Source organism: Ambystoma mexicanum, chromosome 8, assembly GCF_040938575.1.
Source record: "Ambystoma mexicanum isolate Mex_15411 chromosome 8, UKY_AmexF1_1, whole genome shotgun sequence".
In the NCBI taxonomy this organism is placed as follows: Eukaryota; Metazoa; Chordata; class Amphibia; order Caudata; family Ambystomatidae; genus Ambystoma; species Ambystoma mexicanum.
Genome location: NC_090929.1, coordinates 1053676408 through 1053692158, shown reverse-complemented (window position 1 = coordinate 1053692158; position 15751 = coordinate 1053676408). Strand labels below are relative to the sequence as shown.

The 15751-nt window shown below is 41.2% G+C and overlaps 1 protein-coding gene across 2 annotated transcripts in view; it reads right to left on the bottom strand.

Moving 5' to 3' along the window:
• The window catches only part of ANXA11 (annexin A11), a 292276-nt gene that overhangs the window by 129427 nt on the left and 147098 nt on the right, over positions 1-15751 (bottom strand). For both annotated transcript variants that reach the window (XM_069611028.1, XM_069611027.1), the window contains one exon: positions 5747-5834. In XM_069611028.1, the coding sequence (XP_069467129.1) occupies positions 5747-5834 (88 nt within the window). The remainder of the gene's footprint in view (positions 1-5746; positions 5835-15751) is intronic.

Below are 15751 nucleotides of genomic sequence, written 5' to 3'. Positions count from 1 at the left end.
TTCCAGGTTGGAGCGCAAAGCTACGTTATTGCTCAGATCGTGATTTTTAGTGACAGTGTTTTTGGTCTTACTTTATTGAAAGCAGTTTGGCAAAGTGCTCAGTTCAATTTGAGAGATCTTCTAATACGCCATTCCCTAGAAACATGCACAGATAACCGGAAGAAAGTTAAACGCTGTGGAGCATGTGCTGGCTTGTCAGTTGAAAAATGAAAATACATTAGAGTTGTTAGGACAGTTTTTCTAAAGTCCAGCTAAGGGCTTCATTAAACTATACATCTGAGACAGTACATAAGCTCCACTATTAGTATAAGGCTGTACCACCTAAGAACGTTGGTAGCATGGACAGAGCAACCATGCTTATCTTGGTCCAAAGAAATTGTAGCATACATATATGGTTCAAAGGAACACTGAAACACTATGCATTGTAAAAAATAAAAGGGTTTATTTAAATAGACCAAGATAATGCTTGGGCAATTAAGTACTATAACATCACAAACACAATCATAAAAAAACAACTCAATACCTATGGTATGAAAACCAAGTTATAACCTTATTTAGAGGAGAAAGAAGCAAGTGAAGGCAAGTCAAACCCAGGGTTATACATTCAGGATAGTAATATACAATTCTTAGGGAATAAGACCGGGCTAGATATACTTTTAGGATACAATCAGTATTTCAAGGGTCGTTGACCCAGTCAGTCATGAAGTGACAGTTATGAAATCACATAATAAACAAACCCTGTTACAAGAATACTTGTTGCAACATTACATTTTAGAACTCGGTTCAGCTACAGTAAATCAACTCATACTTTCTGGATGGGCATCAAGCTACTCAATGATAAGTATGAACACTCAACTATTTTAGATGCACTAAGCAAATCAGGGAAAGCAAAACCCTATTACACTTCAAGAAAGACACAATGGGCATCATTACGAGGCTGACGATAACTACAGGCACGGCTGCCGCCAGTATCCATTTTATACCGTCACCCGCAAATGGGCAATAACCGGGTCATGCCGAGTTTGGCGGACCAGGTAATTGCCCATTTGCAGGTGCCAGTAATAAAAAGGTACTCCCCATCCCCATTTGGAGCCATAGGGCTGAATGGGAATGGGGAGGGTGGTAGCACCGGTACCGTTAATAATGGTACCGGTGCAACCATCCTGTTCTGCTCGCGGGTGCAGGTACAGCTACCAGGTCAGACTTGGTGGCTGCAAGGACACCCGCGAGTAGAACTCCTAGTATGGCGGTACGGTAGCAACACTGCCGATAGAGATACCGGCACCGTTGTTGCCTTACCACCATACTTGTAATGGGGCCCAATGTATTTCCAGGTAAGTAATTGGCCTATTGGTACATAACTATCCGCTACCTAATACCTAGGCATACTTTTAAGAAGTGTATAATAAAGTTTCTAAAGTAAGTAGGAATTTTATGAAACTATTTTAGAATAGCACTAATGCTATTCAGGGAAGCACAACCAAGGGTTACAAGTTTAGAAGAGTAGCAGCTATTCAAGTTAAGTAAGGCCTATGTACTTTTAAGAGGGGCTACAAGTAACTCCAAGACAAATATTAACTCAAAGAGCGTTTTAGATCTGTATAAAGCAGAACAGGGAAAGCAAAACCCCAAGGTTACACTTTAAGAACGACACAATGTTATTCAAGGCAGGTAAACCCTATGGGTAAGCTTTTAAACTCATTCAGTTCAGAATAATAAAAAAGTACCAATACTTCTTTATTTTCAGAAGTAGGAGAACACCATATAGTCAGTAAATCAACTTTATACACAGGGGCAGAAAGCAACTCAAAAGGTAAGTTAAAAACTAATGACACTTTGTAACTTCTTTCACAGAGATTCAATTACCACACCAACTTCTTTAGGCAATAAGCACTTTTGCACTTGTTATACTTTCAAGGCAGAATCTGTATCTTCTGAAGTCCTTGCCTAGTCTGTAGCATGGATTTTCTCAGAAGGAGAAGAGGGACCCCAGTGGTCTAGGTGTCAATTGTAGGCATGTCAGGATAGGGTTCAGTTACAGGAAAGTCCAAGTTCCAGAGGATATCTTCTTAAAACAAGTAAGTATTCACTTGAGAGTTCAAGTGTTCAGGGACTTCAGAGAAGGCTCCCTATATGTGTTACCGCATTAGGCCTTGGTAAGTGGTATGGAAAAACTCCCAACCACACGATTCACCCACTTAGCCACCCAGGATGCATACCACACGTAAGGTAGTATTACCCAAGCCCACACAGTACCTTCGGAGAAAAGAAGAGCTTCTGGGTGGATGCCTTCAGGATGCAGCAGCACAAGACCCAGTCCCTGGATTCTTGGTCTGGAGACAAAAGAACTTCACACTGGATGGGAACTTGCAGCAGTAGGTCTGGGAGGATGCTTCCAGCAAAGGGGTCTTCACAGATTTTCACAACTCTGTGGATTTGTCACCTTTTTAAAGCAGCCAGATGAAGAACAAATATTGCCGGTCAGATTCTCTTAACTCTCTCGGCCCTGCAATCTGGTAAGGGGACTTCAGGGATTCGAATCGTGTCTCTGAAGATCCAGCAGGAGTCCAATGTTTTGGCCGAATTTGGACTTCGGAAGACCATCGAGATCCCAGGGTTTTGGAGGTTTAGAGCACAGCAAGGTCGCAGCACATCAAAATGCAGGTCTTCTTGAGACTAGTGGATCCCACCAGACTCTGGGTAGGAGTCATTCCATTCGGGACACCCAGGTCGATTGGAAGGAAAGGTTGCATCAGGCTCTGGTTACACAGCAGGCGCTCCGGTTGCTGGAAATCGCAACAGATGTCTTTTCTTCATCTTCCTTTTCGGTTTCAGCTCCAGTGGTCGACTTGTCAGCAGCTTCCAGGTTCAGAGTATTTATCAGGAACTACAGCACACATTCTGCAATCTCTCCCTGCGGTTTACAGAAAGGGGTGTCTGGCTGTCCAATCAGGACAGCCAGCCTCCGCTCCCCCACTGGGAGTTGGTTCCTTTCAGGCAAGGTGAAAGAGAAAGGGCTGCAGAGTTGGACTCTTCCCTCACTCCCTGCCTTCTCAGACACTTTGGAGCCTAGGCGGGGAATACAAAGGATTCCCGCCGGAAGACAACTTCCACTGAGGTTGTTCCCACTTAGAATGGCAGGGGGAACAACTCAGAAACAAGCACACAAATGGCGAAAAAAGGAGCCCACTATTCTAGCAGAATGGTGGCTCTTCTGTGCATTATAGAGACAACAGCCGGCGACCAGTAATAAGGCTAAAAAGTCACAAAGGTAAAATCACGGCCAGCAGCCATTCAAGTAAACTTGCAATTGTAACAAAAATGTTACCAGGTACATAAGGGAGGGGATACATTTTATCCCTGAGCACTCCACATAAGGTTGGGTGTGCTGGCTCACTTAAATCAATGTAAAGGGGATGTGAACCCCACTTTACTTCTTGGGAACAGTAGTTCACCCAAGAAATAACAATTAAATGGAAGTCACTGCATTTAAATTGTTGTGTACTGCCATAGTACATATGTCAGTCAGTAATAGGAAACTATAACTCCAAGCATACACTATGGAGAGACATAAAAAGGTTGCCTATAAAAAGAGTAAAAGACTAAGAGGGGGGAAAAGGATTCCCACTCACCTAGGGCCAAGGTAGAATAGTTACAAGTCCAAGCAAAATGTTCTGAGTTGAACACATGTCAGGAAGATTTATCATAAAGATGAAAATCTTACCTAAAAGGAACGAAAGCAAGAAGGAAAGGTAGAAGTAAAGAATGACAAACGAATGATGGCAAAAACTAATGAAGGAGAAGATAAACAGATACTGAAAGAAAGACAAAGAATGAAAGACCGAAATAGAAAAGACGAATAAGAAGTTAAAGAAAGCCAGAAAAAGTAAAAAAGCATTGCTAGAAAAGAGAAAGAAAAGTGCAATGACAAAAAGTGAAGATGGATGCCATGAACATATGTGAAGAACGAAGGAAGGGAATGAGTGAAGGGAGTAAATGTAAAAATGAAAAAGAATAAAAGGTTTAAAACAGTAAAATTAAATTAGAAGGGAGATGGCGAGAAACATTTGGAAAAAATTGAAATCAGGATGGAATGATGGAAAGAAACAAAGTATGGATAGAAAAAGGAAGAAAAAATAATAATGAAATAAAAGGAGAAAAGGAACAGAAGGAAAGAAAATGGGCAGAAGGCTGAGATTACATTGCAAATTACACCTCTCAATTTCAGAATTCTATCATTGCACTGAAGGTGAAAAATTATACCTTTTGTGAAGTTTGAGATTGATACTTTGTACCAACAGTAATTAATAATTTTAGAAAATCTCATGCAGTGATCAACTGGGTATTATTGCCCTATCTCCAAGTGAAGCAGTGAAAAAGATGGCAGCCACCCGACAGTGGGCTCGGTTTTGGGGCTATTGAACTTTTTAAAATAAATAAGTGCTGGTGTTTACCAAGGTGGATAGCTAGAAGCTAGTGTACTTCCTTGCATATACAAATCTTTTGGGGGCTACCCCCAATTTGTTTTCATGCCGTCTAAGACTGCCGCCCTCTCTCTGTGGTCATTTGCTCCACATTATGCAGTGGATGGGGCGGCTGCCTGATTTTTGAAGTCTTGCAGATTCTCTTTGTGGTTTTTGAGATCACCAACTGGTTTAGATGCCGAGACATTTTGGCCAGAGAATTGGACTAGCTAATCTCTGCCTGGTCTTAACTGCCGTCATCAAATGCGGATTGGGTTTGATAAGTCATGCGCAGTGCTTAGCATACAGAGTACCCACAATGGTCTGTTATCTGTGGTGTTCAATTTGCACACGTTGTAGCTGGGGACAGGAGTAAGAGGGAATCTGCAGCATGCAACAGGTTTAGGAAACGCATTGCTGCTTGGCTGTTCAAAGTCAACTCTTCCAACCTCAAAACCGGTTTTCCATAACAAAGCCACGCTATAAGAAGCCCTTCGGAAGTCACAATGCATCACTCTTAGTCTATAAGAACTGAAGAACTCCCCTTACTGGCGGCAGGGCTAGGGTTCAAAGCTATATGCTACACTGGTAAAGCAGTTCACTGCATCTCCCCTGAATATTTACTAAAAAGAAATAAACACGGTCTCATTGAGCCACGGTCTCAAATTAAAGCATAACTGTATTTTAATGAAACACAAATCCACTTATTAGAATAGCCCGAGCCAGTTCTTTTCAGGGCCGTCATCCAAATATTTCAAATGTTTTCCATGTAGTGGTACGAGTAACTCCTTAGCATTCTGGCCAGTGTGGGGGGAGTTTGAGCCAATGGGTTTCCATTAGATCTAGCACTATTTGTGTACAACGATCCAGCACTCTTGATTCTGCGAGAGCCTTAAAATGAAATGAGTTTAGGGACATTAAAAAAGGTGCAAAGACATGCACTTTGTTTTTAACTTGAACAAGTAGCCACAGCGGAGGTGCATTGCTAGAGGGATACTGACTATACGGGTCACTAAACCTATAGTTCTCATCTGAAAGCACTAGGGATTTACTGGTGCAAACCGTGAATTGAATAACATTTCCCGCGAAGAATAAAGTCATTTTTTATCCCTGCAAGTCCCTGAATCGTTTAGAGGAGGCAGACAATGGAGGGAATGGCTCTCCCATGCACCCATTGCTTTCTATACTTGTAATGGCATCAATGTTGTGTACATTTAATAAAACATGTTTTACAGACAGGAATAAAAGCAAACCTCAATACAGTCGAGCGCTCGACATCTTACCAAATCCTTTCATGGCTTTTCGTAGCACCTCGGCATCATTGAGCGCATTGAAGCCTGGGAAGTCGTGAATGGTACCACGATGCCCCGCCTAAACACAAGACAGTGAAGAGGCAGTCAAAAACAAGCCGCAATTCAACAAGCGACAAATCATATGCAACAAAAATCCCTACCCAATCCAGGATAGAAGTATTTAACAACTTCCTATCAGAACCAATGGGCTTTGTGGTAGGGGTGCCTGTAATCGGACCTTTTCCACCCCGGTTTCAGCTTTACGCATTTGGCGATAAATATCAGGCAACAAGTTGGTATTGTCTTCAAGGAGACACTCTGGACACAACATTGCAAATATTTCACACAATAGATCGTATTGTTACTTTAAAGATCACACAGTAAATTCAAATAGCCTTTTTAAAATCCTAATTGCCAGAAAAGTGGACAAAGCTGGGCTACTTTCAATCAAAAGGGGCACATTGATGTGAAGACCTGGAGTAGTCTCAAATCTCCATAAATATTAAGATGGAAAAACTAAAGCAAAGTACAGGTTCACCATTCCTGCATTTCAAACTCTGTACGATCCCCTGCGTGCACCTTCCACACCCCTACAGTGTCCCAATTGAAACAATATCTTGTAGGAACAACAAAAAGGTATGCAGGAAACAAAGGTGGTCCAGAAATAAGAGGGCGTGAACTATACAGCTGCCCTGCCAATCATCCTCGTTCCATCTGCCCGAGTTGCTCACCGTCAAACCTCCCAAATGCCACCATTTCTTAACTGTAGTGTCGAGGAAAAGATCATTCTCGAAGAGGTCCTGCATTTGTGTGTGCAGTGGCCCCAGCTAACCACTAGAATGCATGCAGCCTGCCTGGTTCTATAGTGGGCAGGTCCATAATGGGGTAATACAGAGGTCAGTGTTTTCATCCCTTTTGCCAACTACAGGTTATGCCGCCGACCGATACCATCCGGTTCAAGCCATGCAGTCCCACCTGTAAGCAGATGCGTATGAAGTCTATTTCTCTTTACAAGGCAATCCAGATGCAGCCTCAGTTGGCCCAGTAACCTACTCAGGCTAGTTAAGAGGCTAGGAATCGAGCCAAAGTAGCTGCAGCCCAACCCAGACAAAAGCGCTGTGGACTATTTGTTCATAGATTTGGAGGGATAGTTTGGAGGGACTGTGCATAGCTACTATGTGATAGAGATGTACAACCATAACCACTTTAAGGCTACAGGTTAACAATGCAGTCAAATCACTAAGCTGGCAGAGGTTGGGATTTTCAACTTTAATACATTTTGAGATGCATCACTCCCATTAGTCACTAGTCTACACGTGTCAAACACGATGCCACAGCACTGGGATTATGCAAATCTGTTCTCGATTCAAGTGAGGAGGTTCCAATAAGTACACATCACAGAACTTTGTATACATGTCCCTTGAAAAAAAATTCAAATCCTGCCAGACTTGCAGAGAACTCGACCCTAGAGATAGGAACTCGACCCATGAACCCATCGCATCGTTTTTTTTGTATTGAGAAACCATGACGACACAAGAAGAAACATTACTGCAATGTTAATGTGCCTTTTCAATATTCTCCTCCTCGACATATTGGAACCCCATTTTCCATAATTCATGAGTAGTACAAGTACCATTAGGTGGGGCTAAAATGAGGAGTTATTAAACATTTGAGTGCTAGTCTTAAGGTGTGCAATAGGCTGTTGGTTAGAAGTAGAATAAGTCTTATGCGTAACCGTCAGCCCTATAGAGGGTGTATCTGGCACTTTTACTCCCCCAGCAATAGGCAAATACACCAATAACATAAAAACGGGGAGCTAAAAATACACCAAATAAAATATAGGAAACAAACAAGAGCCGGATTTCTCCAAAAAAAGCGCCATCGGTAGGTTTGGACCAGTAGTACACTTTCTGCCAAAGGAAGAAACTATCATCACTGCCTGATCTGAAGATGTACCTTTTTATATGTACGAAAAACTAGGTGCAATGTAATATTTATTGCAAACACATTTGCTTTACAGTTTACTCTTGTAAAATTATCCCATTAGGAATGATACTTACTTATTTTGAACTCCCCAAAAAATTATTTTACCCCCAACGTAAACAAAATAAATGGGGCGTAAAATACCCCCACTTCAAAATCTTACATGTAGCAGTCGTAAACGTGCATGTGGTTATTTGCAGATTCAATTCTTTGTACCACACAATGCAGCTGCTTGCTAATTATCTATCTTATTCCACAACAGCAATGGCAGAGATACAAGTGGTGCGAATTTCAACTAGGCCATGAATTTCAACAGCAAACCAGACTCGTGTAGAAAGTGGATGTCAGTGCACAGTTAGTGCTGGTGTGTACTTCAGCATGTGGCTTAGCGCTGATGTGAGACAGTGTTAGACTTCATACAAACCAAAGAAAGGCTGACTTAGGATTTAGCATCATATAGCAATATAGAGTAGCTTCAATAGAATACCATAGCACAGTGCATACAGCATTAGCATTGCTGCATGGGGTAAAAGGAGTATAGGAACCAATATTAACACCTAACCCTCACCACTAATATGGGAGTGATTAGAAAGGTTGCAAACTAAGGATACAAACTGGGGCGTGTGAATGGGGCTGCAAAAACAGACTCTGCAGTGATGTTTAGAAAATTAAATGCAGGAATTAAAATTGCCTTTGCGATGGGGGCATGAAGGCTGTGCAAGAATTTGCAGAAATAATTCTGTTTGAAACAGGCCTTTGTGGAGTTGCTAGCGCAGGAAGCCAGAAGGTGATGTTTCAACCATCAAGTTAAACCTTGTACCAAGTTGACTGTTCTCACTGTCTTTTTTGGAACAATATTGAAGTTAAACAACATTCACGTACTCTAAGCTCCGCCTCTTTGGCCGTAATCTTTCAAAAACAAGCACATTCGCTCACCAGAGAAGTGCCATCGAAGTACCGCTTTGCCGCAGCTGGCTGGTGCGGGACCAATACTTTGTCCGCTCCTGACTTTGCTCATTTTTAAACCTTCATATAACCTATGAGATGCAGAGTGTATACGCTGCGAACGACTATGCCCTCTCCAGGTCATTTACAACCTAGAAGTAACAAGCGAAAGCTATCCGATAGCTCTTCTCAAAAACAACTCATGCTCGGCGCCACTATCTTGTGTAAGTAGAATGTCTATTGTTGACAAGCAAAAGCCTGGAATGAATACTGACCGACTTTTTTGTTGCAAAACTGGTGGCAGTTCTCTCTCCATTGTGGCAATGGTTCAGAAAGCCGCAGTCTCGACCCTTCCTCTGTGCCATTTTACTAATGTAAATGAAGCTTTGAATGGTGCAGCCTCCTTTGTTGATGTTGCAATGACCCCGCAAAGCTCGTCAGTACATGCCTTACCTAATCCCGAAGTAAATGTACAAAAGCTCAAACCTCCAGGCAATGTTAAGATACCTGCGAGTGATCACAGTGACACTTTATACCAGTCAACCATAATCGCGCACAATGTTTCCTTGTCAAACAGCGTGGTTTTACAGCGTGGTTTTGCAAAATGTAACAGCTCCTGCTGTGTCAGATACTAATGAAAACTTGTGAGATGTCCCTTCTGATTTGGCTAGAATTGATCTAGAATCCAATGGCTCCTGCTTTTCGGATTGTGACAAGTCCCAAAAAGTATCTTGTTCCCCTGATTTGGTTCACGATATAAGTCAAGTAGAATCAGCGTTAGCTGTCTCATATTTTGCATCGACTCCTCGTAACCTTTGTGCCTTCGCCCATTTCTAACTCACCACTCCTCCCAGATCCATCTAACAAGCTAATAGAAATCACGCCTAATGCAATGAATAAGGCTCTAAATTCTTTAGCGAAACTATTTGAAACCCTCGATGCTAAAATGTCCCGACAAGCAACCCAAATATCTATGATTTTGGCTTGGCAAAAAGACTGACTTGTCTACCCAAAAGGCAGGTGCCATCTCCGATTGTTATCTACACATAACCCAGATTCTAACAGTAGTAAAAAATCTCCTTCCAAGTTCCACCCAAAGTCTTATTGGCATCATCTAAAGACCAGGGTAGATTATACAATTTCTGTTCCTTGTATAGACAAAATTATGTCTGTTGACAACGTGGACCCTCTGCCTTTGGAGGTTCTGGTTCTGCATAGTAATTCATCCAAGTCTGCACCCACCTCTCCATCAAAGCACGCCAATACAATATTTTCCACAGGAAATCGCAAACTTTCCAAAGTCAAAATCAATTCCAAATCACAGATTATCCCACAGGAGAAAAAAAATCCATAAATCTTAAAATCACAAAAAGCTCCTCAACATCAGCTACAAAGCACTTTTTTAAAATTAATAAATCAACATAAAAAAGCCTCTATGTTAGCCTCAAATGCCGTGTGAAAAAGTACGATTTGTTAGACCAAGCAAGGATATCCAAATCTCCCGACATCTTCAGATCGTATTCCACCATATGCTCCACTTAGTTGTGGCTGCTAATGTTGTCCAAGCAGCTGAAAATATAATTACCACGCTACCTCCACCCGAGCAAAGACCAGTGAAGCTTATCCTGCCTCATACTGTTGAAGAGCATAAAGCAATTGATCTTAGTCAGGAAATCAAAAAAACAGATGCATACATGGCTGCCCAAAAACCTCAAATAGCTCTTAGCATCCATTTGCAGGGTCAGAGATCTAATCAGAATACTTGCCCCTCTCCAGCAAAGGGGCAGGCTGTTTCAATAACATATCCCACAGTGCGGACAACTGCAAGTGAAATACCTTTACAATCTGTATGTATAAAAGACCATGCTGAAACTCGGCTGCCTTAAGTTAACTTCTCATGACATAGTAGCTAATAATAATGAAATTTGCAAAGGAAATAATCATAACCTCTTATCTGAATCCCATATTGTTTCTTGTCCTCTCAAAACAAATCAATCCTCTCCACTTACTGGTGGGGCCTCGCAGGTTCAGTCTTTTGCCCCAGAACGTTTGCATTTTCTTTAGACCATAACAAAAGGCAGTCTGGATTCAAATTGCACACATCCTCCGAAGCCATGAGAAACACAGGATAGTAAATCTAAACCAAAGGCTCAACTTTGCTCAGCGCCCAAAAGATCCTCTTTATACTCCCTTACCATCAGATGTAGACCTGCTCCATTCTCTCAATATGGCATGAACCGACAGAGTGTCATGGCTATCTTTTCTGATATTCCATCTTTAGAAGATATTAGTACCATTGACATTGAGCAGGTCTAATTTATCAATGAAAAAGATCTGAGTGTAGTCAGACTTTGGATGAACTCCAGGGTGGTGTTAAATACAATCTGGCGTGCAAAAAACAAATTTTGATATGGGGTTTGTACTTTCCCTTGGTCTTCCCACTAAAAATGACAAAACCCAGATTAATCTTGACCAATTAAGCCTCCCCAAAATTGTCAAAACCCTGATGTCTCAAAATGATAACCCGGGACAAGGTCACACCCAGTGTGCTTGTAAATGTGGTAACAGAGTGTAACTAGACCTGCAATCTGACCAGAGGATCATTTCCTTGGTTAGTTGGAACACCAGAGGATATAGTTACCTCCTAAATAATCAAAAGAATGGTCTTGAAAACCTTGATGTGGCAATCCTACAAGAAACTTGGCTAACCACAGTTCCCATCTGGGATAACCATGATATTCATCAGATTCCCGTCAATAAGGGTAGCAGGGGTCGTGCCACCTCAGGCCTATTAACTGCCACTAAAATCATTTTGGACATTAGCTCTGAATCATGGGCTTCGCCGAATGCATTTATGCAGTTAACGAAACTTCACTTCCGTAACAAATCTTATGCGATATTGAACATATACTGGAACCCAGTGGGCATTACTGACATTCGATTCTTTCACAATTTAAACAAATTGATGGATTTGATCAATCTTGCCCCTAAGATCACCTACACCATCATGGCAGGAGACTTAAATCTCCATTGTCTAGACAATAACTTGCCTCTGCAGAAAGGCAGATTGATCCAGTGGAATCACTTTATTAAAGCTCATAACCTAATTATGTTGAATGGTGCATTTCCAGATGACATTCCACCTCAAACAACCTGGCACAGAGGTAATGCCAATGCGATAATTGATTACATATATGTGGATGCAGCGCTGTTTTCTATTGCAGCACAATTCTGTATAATTCCCACAGAACACAGCGATCATCAGATGCTGACGTTTAAATGGTATGATGATGATCATAATCTCAACTATCCTCGCGCACATGTTCAAGGGCCTATGATCATAAATACCAGCCTTCATAGACTGCGCTGGTCTGAGAATTCTCTGACGCTGCTCAATGATTGTCCGATCTGAGTTTCAGAAATCTATGGCAGGTGTATCGACCTATGAAATTTCTTATTACGATCGATTATAACTGTATTATTCTGATAAGTCGCATATTCCAAAAAAATATAAAATGTTACAGGTCTTCAATCCTGACACTAAAGCAAAAAAAATAATTATTTCGTCTTCAGATACGCGAGGCGTTCTACTTACAAAAATTGGCTGAGTGCTCAAAAACCCCAATTATATCAAATCGATGGGGAGAGGATGATAAGCTCATTGCAAAATAAAAACACGTCCCAAATTTGGGCAGCATTGAAACAGGCTACAGTTGGACCCAAAGTAATAATGCAGTCTAATGGAGTCACCAAAATTGAATGGATAACCACTTTTGTCAGCTATATGCTCAACCCCTAGGCTCTCAAAAAGCTGCTTGTGCTCAAAGACAACAATTTCATCTCACATTCGATAGAGAGGACATACTATTCTATATAAACAAAGCGAGCCAATTGAGGGCCCCAGGGCCCGACGTCCTGTCCAACTGTACACCGACACAGCATCCTGAAATCTGGGCCACAATTCTGTTTAATATATTCTCTCAGATAAATACCACACAGCAACTTCCACAGTCGTGGAGGCACTCCATTATCTTGCCAATCTATAAAAGGGGAGATCGGCAAAACCCAACCAGCTATAGGCCGATTGCACTTATGGATGCCTCTGGCAAGATTTCCAGTCGTATTATGCTTAAGGATATGAATGCCTGGTTGCTGACTGCAAATAAGAGATCAGTTCCAATCAGGGCTTGTATCTGGTCTGGGCACCTCTATAAACATCTCGCTGTATATGATCAAATCCCATTATGATAGCCGGGAACAACCACTGTACATGGCTTTACGTGGACTTCCGTGTAGCATTCGATTCCATAGATTGTCAATTAGTCTCTGAAAAACTAAGCCTATATGAATGCCCAGCCGCGCTACTAACCCTTATTGACCTCCTTCATACGAACACATCAATGCAGGTCAGACTTGCACTTGAAGGCTTACTTTCCACATCCTTTGCTACTAACCAAGGTCTCAAGCAAGGATGTATATTGGCCTCCATCCTTTTTACTTTATTTATCTTGGACATAGGTGAAACATTTTCGGAAACTTCTGCTGATGCCCCTAAACTAGGTACTCAACAGATGGCGTGGTTACTTTATGCAGACGACCTCGTCCTTCTGTCCCAAATTACAAGAGTTTGGAAAACCTTTTAGATACATTGGATAAATATACTAATGATAAACACCGAAAAAAACCTCAAATTGTAGTATGTGGTAAACACGTAAGACAAAAAGCAAGCAAATATACGTGGTCTTTGCAGAACTCCAAACTTATGATAGTACCCCAATATAAATATCTGGGTGTCTCCATCAATAGCCAGTGATAATTTATATTTACTTAGTTTAGATTCTAAACTAGCAAATCTCACATCACAGGCAAAAATATTAGCGTACTAGTATGGCAAATTTACTTGCAATCACATTATGACATTTTACCAACTGAAGGTGGTACCCATTATGATTTGGTGGTACCCATTACGATTTACGGTTCGGAAACAAAGGCCCCTCGAGGACAAAAGTGTTGGGATACATTAGTGGCCCGCTTTTGGAAACAAGTATTGAAACTTCCGAAATGTATACCGATGGCTATCATACGTTTTGAATTGGGGTCTCTATCCCTGTATGTGCAGGGATTTTGGAAAATGTGTTTGCCACAAAAGTGTCTTTTGGGCACCACCTCAAACAACATCTTGAGTTTGGTGGCCCACTATATATTAACATGCTTGCATTTATTCCCACGAACATCGTGAAATTTCATAACAGATGCTTTGACTGATGCTCACATCTCTTTGGCACTCCTAATAGACAATCCAGGGAGGGCAAAGATTAAGCTCCATCAATACGACTGGCTATGCACACAAGATAAATGTAACACCTATGTAGACTTCAACTTATCTTTGTTTGGTCATAAGAAATGTTGCCATATAGCTGGCTATTTGATTAAGTGTCCCTTGATTCACATTAGAAATCAGTATCTAAGTTATAGATTAAACTTGTGGCCTACAAATGATATATTGGCAAGAAGAGGTCTCATAACCAAAGATCAGAACCTTTGTCGATTCTGTAAGGACACCACCCAAAGACAAACGCTGCAGGACATAGTATTGGAATGTCCTGTTCTTAATACAAAACTTAAAGCATTTAAGAATTTACTTGATACACATCCTATAACTGGGAGTGAAATATGGCAAATCATCTTTACTTGCTCTAGATTTCCAGTTACAATTGCGCTAGTGCACTTTCTGGACTCTATTCTTCCGCAATTGTCAATCTAGATCAAGAATTACACTTATGTAATACTTCCAACATGGTGTGGAGTTATAATGAATAATCAAGAATGGAAAGCATATATCCCTCATCTCATGTCATCTATGGTGAAGTTTTAAACTCTAAATTGTAATTTTGAACTCCTTACTTTAAGGGTTCCTTCCTAAGGACATTGATTTTAAGGGTTGTTGAACCAAGAATATGAATTATTACATGTTGATTATACTTTTTTTTATTTTCTATTGTCTTTGTATAATGAATTTTAAAAGTATTTCTGTTAACCTAGGATAAATACCCTTTGTTGCCATAGTCGATGTCTATTAATGTATATAATGTGTGCAATGATTTGATTATGTAATGAATTTTTAAAAGGTTGATACTTTCAAATAGACCAACAATACAAACGTAATTAGCTATTTTTTCATGTGTTCCTTCCATGTGTAAGGGGCCAGTTTCAAATGCAAACCGAAAGCTTGCAACCCTGCCAAAATAGCCAATATTTTTCAAAGCTTTAGATAACAGTATTTCCAGTCAAACAGTAAAGTGCAAGTAAGATTTGCTATGAGAAAAAGGACATTATCCAGTGGCCAGTTTATTCAACTGCATATAAAGTACATGAAAGAATTAGCTCTGTGCTGGTGGGTTTCTTGTGTGTTCTGATTATTCATGGGGATGAATAGACAAATACAAAACTCTGGAGCATTTAATAATGCACGCAGTAAAGGTAAGGTGCACCACAACACAAGGCCCAGCAGTGACCAGATTCAAGAGTGTTGGGAAAGAGGGTCTTCCCACCCCCTTAGGCGATTCCAAATAAGAAATAAATGCTAAGAGAGCACATCTAGGTAGCAGGGGGTGCACCTAGAGGAGGGCACAATCACCTTAGTGCATACATTGCTAGCTACAAGGTAGATGCAGGTGTGAACACCATCTTGGCCAGTAGCAGCCATCTTAGAATTTAGGCCCAAGCACAGCAAACAGCATTTAGTATGTTAGTATTAGACCCCTTGCATGAACGTGAATACCACACCCACCCTGGCCAGATTTCAGAGATCCACAAACCTCCATTGTTCAGAAAGTTACAGGCCTGGGAAGAATGCATCCTGCAAGGTCATGAGAACGATCAGAGCGCCTCTTGGCAGCACCATCCCACGAAACAGATAGCGAGGGCCTCCTGCCCCCTACGAACACCACATGAGAAATACAGCTTTGCCATGCTTTCATCCCATGACCCTTGCATACCACAGCGCACCATCCAAGCCCAGACCACTGAACATAAAACTTGTACACCCCTCGATCGATCACCAAGATC